Source organism: Solanum tuberosum, unplaced genomic scaffold (assembly GCF_000226075.1).
Source record: "Solanum tuberosum cultivar DM 1-3 516 R44 unplaced genomic scaffold, SolTub_3.0 scf00104, whole genome shotgun sequence".
NCBI lineage: Eukaryota > Viridiplantae > Streptophyta > Magnoliopsida > Solanales > Solanaceae > Solanum > Solanum tuberosum.
Genome location: NW_006239030.1, coordinates 285578 through 292332, shown reverse-complemented (window position 1 = coordinate 292332; position 6755 = coordinate 285578). Strand labels below are relative to the sequence as shown.

The 6755-nt window shown below is 34.0% G+C and overlaps 1 protein-coding gene across 1 annotated transcript in view; it reads left to right on the top strand.

Annotated features, from left to right (window-relative positions):
- Nucleotides 1–2901: 2901 nt before the first annotated feature.
- The window catches only part of LOC102589230 (tRNA:m(4)X modification enzyme TRM13 homolog), a 5231-nt gene continuing 1377 nt past the window's right edge, over nt 2902–6755 (top strand). Inside the window, exons 1-8 of the mRNA XM_006349093.2 lie at nt 2902–3032; nt 3126–3191; nt 3280–3582; nt 3687–3942; nt 4088–4145; nt 6050–6136; nt 6252–6386; nt 6523–6655. Coding sequence (XP_006349155.1) covers nt 2959–3032; nt 3126–3191; nt 3280–3582; nt 3687–3942; nt 4088–4145; nt 6050–6136; nt 6252–6386; nt 6523–6655 — 1112 coding nt within the window. The 5' untranslated portion in view covers nt 2902–2958. The remainder of the gene's footprint in view (nt 3033–3125; nt 3192–3279; nt 3583–3686; nt 3943–4087; nt 4146–6049; nt 6137–6251; nt 6387–6522; nt 6656–6755) is intronic.

Below are 6755 nucleotides of genomic sequence, written 5' to 3'. Positions count from 1 at the left end.
GATGGAATGAGAGTGTAAGCTCTGCCAGTGCCACTTTATTAGGGTTTTACAAGCCCTTTTCTTCGTAATTGGGCCTGACATTTTGTGCCACTTGGGCCTTTATAGATGAAAATGCATATTGGGCTTAAGTTGACTTGAAGGATAAATTAGTTTAGGATATTACGTTTTTTATGAGAATTGGTGTGTCGGATACATGTATATGATGCATTCAAATATATGTATTCTAGATACATTTAAGTTTAGATACAATCTAAAATGTGTCTTTAATTACAGGACTGTAACTAAAATACTTAATGTAAGAAGAAAATTACTCCTTTAATAGCTTTTGAGTATATCTAGTCTAACATCTTCTAAAAAAGTCTAATTTCTTTCATTTATTTTTCGAGCAATAGCAAAGTGCATAATTATTTTTTTCTTCTAGAAATTCAGATTTGTTTCTCTAAATTTTGAGATTCTTTTCTCAATTTTGTATGTTTAGAGAACAATGTGTATTTTTCACTCTAGTTGGTTGTTACTTTGTTGAATGTTCTGATAAAAGTATATTGTTATTTTTGAAGTAGATATAAACCTTCATTTGGAAATTATACATAAATCAAAATCGTTAATTATCTAGATCAAGATATATGCCCTTTTCCTAATGTATTTGATACATGCACCTAATTTCACTAGATGTATCTTTTCTGTTTTTTAAATTATGAATAGTTAACTTTTTCCATATGTGTATTTGATACATACTTCATGACTTTAAAAAATTAATTATATACCATATATATGTATTTAAAGTATGTATATGATTATTCGATATTAATCTCTTCGATGAAATTTAAATCGATAAGTATGTGCTTTGGCTTTAGTGGGTCTTCATCATCACTAATTGTGCCAGTGATGAATTTGTGATTGTCGTAATTTCATAAAAGTGTGATCTACAACGATCTCGTTGAAGTATGACCAGATACATGACATAACTATCTTAGTTGTACTAAAAGAAACATACTATATGATGACAAAAAGATATCATATATATAAAATAACGTACTTAAATATATGACAGAAAACAACTCATATATATATTTAATAGAAAATACTTATGTATATGACACAATTACCATTGTGAACCACCATCACCTTTGTCATCACAACCACCAACATTCTTAACCACTACTATGAGTTGCTACCACACTTATTTTCTCCATCATTATAACTATATCAATTGTCGTCGCCGCCCCTATATTTGTAGACGGCATCACCTTTACCACAAATATCAACTACTACCACCACTACAATTTATTTCTACAACAAAGTCTGTCATCATAACTAGTGTCGTTGTCAACTATCACCATACATTCTTCGGTCACCATCACTACCTCCACCATTACTATCTATCATTACCATAATTGTAATCAATCTCTACGATCAACCACATCCATCATCATAACGAGCACCATCGTCAATTACCACAAAACACATCATCAACCACTACACATTCTTCAGTCATCACCATCAACTGCTAACATCAACCAACTTCATAATTACAATCACTAACACCACTATCAGTCGCTACTATTCTGACACTCACCATAACACCATCAACCTCCACCGTCATAAACTACCACCATCATCATTACTAGTCATTAACAACAACTATTATTATCGGGTGATAATTTATTATTTTTTTTAAAGTGCAATATACACACTATCATATACTCTCTCTGTCCCATTTTATGTGGCACTTTTCAGATTTCGAGATTCAAATCAATATATCTTTGAACGTAAATTTTTCATAGATCTTTTAAACATTTTGAATTATAAATTATTGTGACTTATAATACTTTTTATATAGTTTACAAATATATAATTTTCATTTCAAAAAAATTGAAGATTTCATGCGCAAATTCGCGGTCAAATTTAAACTGTTTAACTCTCAAAATATGAAAAGTGTCACATAAATTGGAACAGAGGGAGTACTATTATTTAATGTATGTTTTTTAAACTTATGTGTGTTTTTTACCCTCTTAATTATTTAGACTCAAATTGTTTTAAAAATAAAATAAATAATTTTAATGTGTTTTTGAGGATTCACTCCTAATAACATTTTTTTATTTTATCATCAAAGTAGTTCCTTGAGTATTAATTACTGAACAATTTTGATTTTGAAAGTTTGTCAAACTTAGCTAGCGTTTGGCCATAGATTTTCAAATATTATTTGGGTGAAGATTTGGGTGAAATTTCACCATGTGTTTGGCCATAGTATTTGGGAAATATATTTCAATTTTTTAAGAAATATGACTTATGCCCATAAGTTTTTAAAACTATCAAAACTAACCATAAATTTGTATTACATAGCAAAATAGAAATGTCGCGTAACAAGATTCATGACTTCCGCAACAAATCAAAAAGCATCATTACAGTAAATAGTCGCATCGTTAAAAAAGACTAGTACAAATCATGATAATGAAAATACAACTAATATGAATTTGAAAAAGAAGAAGAAAACAGAAGGAAATAAATATTGCAATGTATGCTCTTGTACATGTATGCTCTTTATAATAGAAAAATTTATTAATTGAGTTAGTTAGCATATGGAGATTTGATTGAGTTGGTTGGTGTTAATAAATAAAGTGTTTTTGTAAAAGATAAAAGTTTGGTGTTAAATTTGAATTTTTAAAACTTTCCAAATAATGAGATTTGGCCCAAATACTAGAAAAAACTAGTATTTGGGAATTTGGGTTATTTGCCAAAAAAATTTGCCAAATAATGAGAAAGTGTATGGACAAACAATATTTGCCAAATTTTTTCCCAAGTTTTACTTGGGAAATCTATGGCCAAACGGGCCCTAAGAGAGTTAAATTGGGAACTAGAGTTAAAAAAGTTTGCTAATATTCTCCATTGATATACTTATTTCGGTAAATCTACAATAAATCTAGTGTGGCAACAGGGTTTAAGCCGAACAGGACGGAAATGGCGGCACGCTGCAACTTCTGGCTTCCCAAGAAGAAGAGATTTTGCTCAAACGTCCTTCTCCGAGATTCACAGTCAGTCCCTTTTTGTTAACTCTCCATAACGCCCTACAGTTTCTACTGCCATCATTTCAATGGAAACTTTTTCTTTTGATTTCAATTCTTCAGGTTCTGCGGAAACCATACTCAAAGATCTGATGGACAATGGGTTCCTTGCCCTATCCACCCTTCTCAGTAATCCCCCTTTCTCCTCATCCTTGTATACATACCATATTTACTATGTTCTTTAATTTAATTTTTATTATTTGCCCATTTATAATAGCTCTGTGCTGGAAGAGAATCTGCAGAGTCATCTTAAGCGATGCCCTTTTTTCAAACAAGCTCAATCTTTGTCGATTCAGCCTTTTTACCAGGAGGGTATTAATGCTGGCAAAGAAGAAGAAGAAGGCGGGCAGAATTTTAGTTCAGAGATGAAGAGGAATGCTGTTCACGGGATGACCCTTTTTGAATTCTCCCAATTGATTAACAAAATCAAGTCTATTCATGCTTCCATCTGTAGTGACATTGGTGATTCTTTCAAGATTCCTCAAGCTTGTGATATTTGGACTAATCGACAAGTGGACCGGTGTTCTACTATCGTACTCTTTCGTATGTGTTATTTGCATTTTATGTTCCCCTTAATGCATTCTTATCTCATTTTCAAACCCCATTGTGTTGTTCTTTTTGCAGGGGTTTGCCATTTCAAGAGAAACATGTAATGCAACAGGCCTCAATTCTAGGGAATCTAGAAGAATTTGGGGTTCTGAAAAGTTGTGGGGATGATGCTGTATCAGGGACACTTAAGTCGGAAGCATCTGGGGACGACGATGATGTTCCTTCAGTTGTTGAATTTGGAGCAGGAAGAGGGTACTTGACGCAAGTGCTGGCCGATTGTTACAGAATTAAGAAGATTTTACTGGTTGAACGTAAATCATACAAGCTCAAGGTTAGGCTAAAATCTGAAATGCTAGAGAAGCATCAAGATCATGCCTTTTCCAGCTTTTATTTATCTCTTTTGTTTTTCCCCACTTTGCTTTGTTATTAGAACATTATAGACACCCCGGTGTTTATGATTCATGTATTATGTACAGGCTGATCGAAGTTTGCGACAGAAAGAGAGTGTTACGCTGGAGCGATTGAGAATTGACAGTAAGGGCTTTATAAACCTTTCACTTTAACTAATAAAAAGGTTAACTTTTTCTTTGTTCGTGTATTTAATCCCCTCCAGTTTTAGTTGTTTTGTTTAGGGTTGGGATGGTTTCCTAGGATACATATGTGAAGAGAATTATCTTTCTTTTAGAAAACGACTTTTATTACGGTTTCATATGATAGCCAACTGAATAACTCTTGCACTACTTGAATGAATTAAATATTTTCCTGCTAATTTATTGACTGTTGAGACTTGATATGCCAGAGGGTGCGTAAAGTTCAACAGATAGATAAATGAGTGATAAAATGGGTAGTCTATGAACCACTTATCACCCCTTGGAATTTAGTATACTGGTTTGTTATCCATTTACTCATCTTGCAACCTTCATGTGATCGTTCCTATATGTCTATGCAATAACAGTATATTGGATCCACAATAGTGATAGATTTTGGAGTCCCAAAATGAAAACCATGGAGCTGAGAAGATATTGAAATTCTTTTCCATAAATGAAGCATGTTTCCAGCATCATTTAGCCACATGAAAACAAGAATTAGGTCAAAGATGCATTCCCTGGATGCCTACTGGAATAATATCTTAACTTTACCTGATCAAGAAAAAATAAATGAAAACAAGAATTAGGTATTTTAAGAATAAGAAAAACTGCCAACATCATTGTTAAGCACTAGCAAATAGCAATCAGCATACAAGGAAGTAAAGAGGCATAAACGATTCATGCTGCTCGACTCATTTGATGATGGTATGGAGAAGATTAGACCAAGTTACCTGATGTGTTGAGCATTATTGTAAGTGGCTATTAATAAATTCAAAGACAATAACTAGTATTCCATCAGACTTGGGTAAAAAATCACTTCTATACAGAACCTTGAAAATAGTTGAATGGCCACACATCAAAAGGAAATAATATACTGGTGAGGTTGTTGATGGGGATGAGAAAAATGTAATGATAGAGGTGTGTTGACCATAAAATCACTGAAACATTTCAGGTGATTGTGGCAGTTTTAGCTGTTCTGTAGCTTTGGGTATATACTTTGATAGTCTTCAAATCTAGGGTTGATTCATTAAGTTAGCCATGTTTGCAGCTGGATCCAGAATTAGAAGAAGTTTTATATTGGATACATTTCTTTTGGACAGGATACAGTTCCAATTTCTTAATATTTGTGTCCAGTCTGATTTTTGACATTGGATGCATTTCTTTTGGATAGGATAAAGTTCCAATTTCTTAATATTTGAGTCCAGTCAAATCAGATACCTAGTTTGAGATGGCAGTAGTCTTGATCTTTTTCTTTGGAGGGAGGGGGGGACACGATGGAGGAAGTACTAAAAGGTAGGAAGGATGTTAGAAGGCCTTGATGCGAAGCCTTCTTAGTTTCCAGTTTGGTGAATTGTTCATTCTAGCGGTTACTAAACTTATAGTCCAAAGCAAATCTATATTATTCTTTAAACATGTGAGTACATTAATTACCCTTCAGACCAAATATAAAAATAGCAAGGAGTATATAAGTTATAAAACACGGGCACAAATAACATACAAAACAACATTTCACCCAAATCATGGGTAGAATGCCCTTTTCCCAAGTTCTTCATGTCACTATTATGTACTCCGAGTGTGTTTAGACGGAACGACAGTATCATAAGTGTTTCCTGTGAAATAGACTGAAAACTCTTGGAATGTTGCTAGTAATGTGAATTCAAATATTGAGAGACTGACAAAATGATGGAGGAAAAACTAGAAGGCATTTCATGTTTTTGTAGTGTGTAATGTAGTTCTGTGGAAAATGCTTGACTATTGTTTGATCAAAAGGTGTCTTCTTCCTCTTTCTGCACAACATTTCATGGTTTCTCTACTTCATCACTTTGAATAAGCTGTTTTAACCATTTGCAGTTGAGGACCTAAAGTTGAATGCTGTTGAGAGTTTACAGGGAGTTCCTTATCTAGCAATTGGCAAACATCTTTGTGGGCCTGCTACAGGTACTTCTTTTCCTTCTGCTTTCAGAAGAACATGGACAGTGTGTTTACCAGTGCATTCAATTCTTCTTCAGGCCACTGTTACTTGACAAGCTAATACAGTAGCAATTTGATGCAGATATGACTCTAAGATGTTGCATCAGCAAACAATGCAATCAACATAATGATGCTCCTTCTGATTCGACATGCCGCCTGATTGGCCTAGCTATAGCTACTTGCTGCCATCATCTTTGTCAGTGGAAGCATTACATAAGTAATCCACCTTCTGCTCTCATGCTACTTGCTATTGCACATATCAGTTTTGACCCTGTTTTAGTTTATGTTCAAAAATGCTCTATCATTAACATTACTATGGACTTGCTGAAATTCATGAATGACGCCTTCCTCAGATAAGCGATATATGTTGGATTTGGGAATCACTAAGGATGATTTCAATGCCATGACATGGCTTACCAGCTGGGCCGTTGATGCAGATCATGGTTCAGATCTTTGTGGCACTGGGTCTTTTGATCTACAAATCAGGTATGATCTTTCTATCTAAATTTTTAAGAGGTATAGTCTTTCTATCTCAGGATCTGCACCGATGGAGCACATCAAACTAATGAAGACCTCCCCCCCCCCC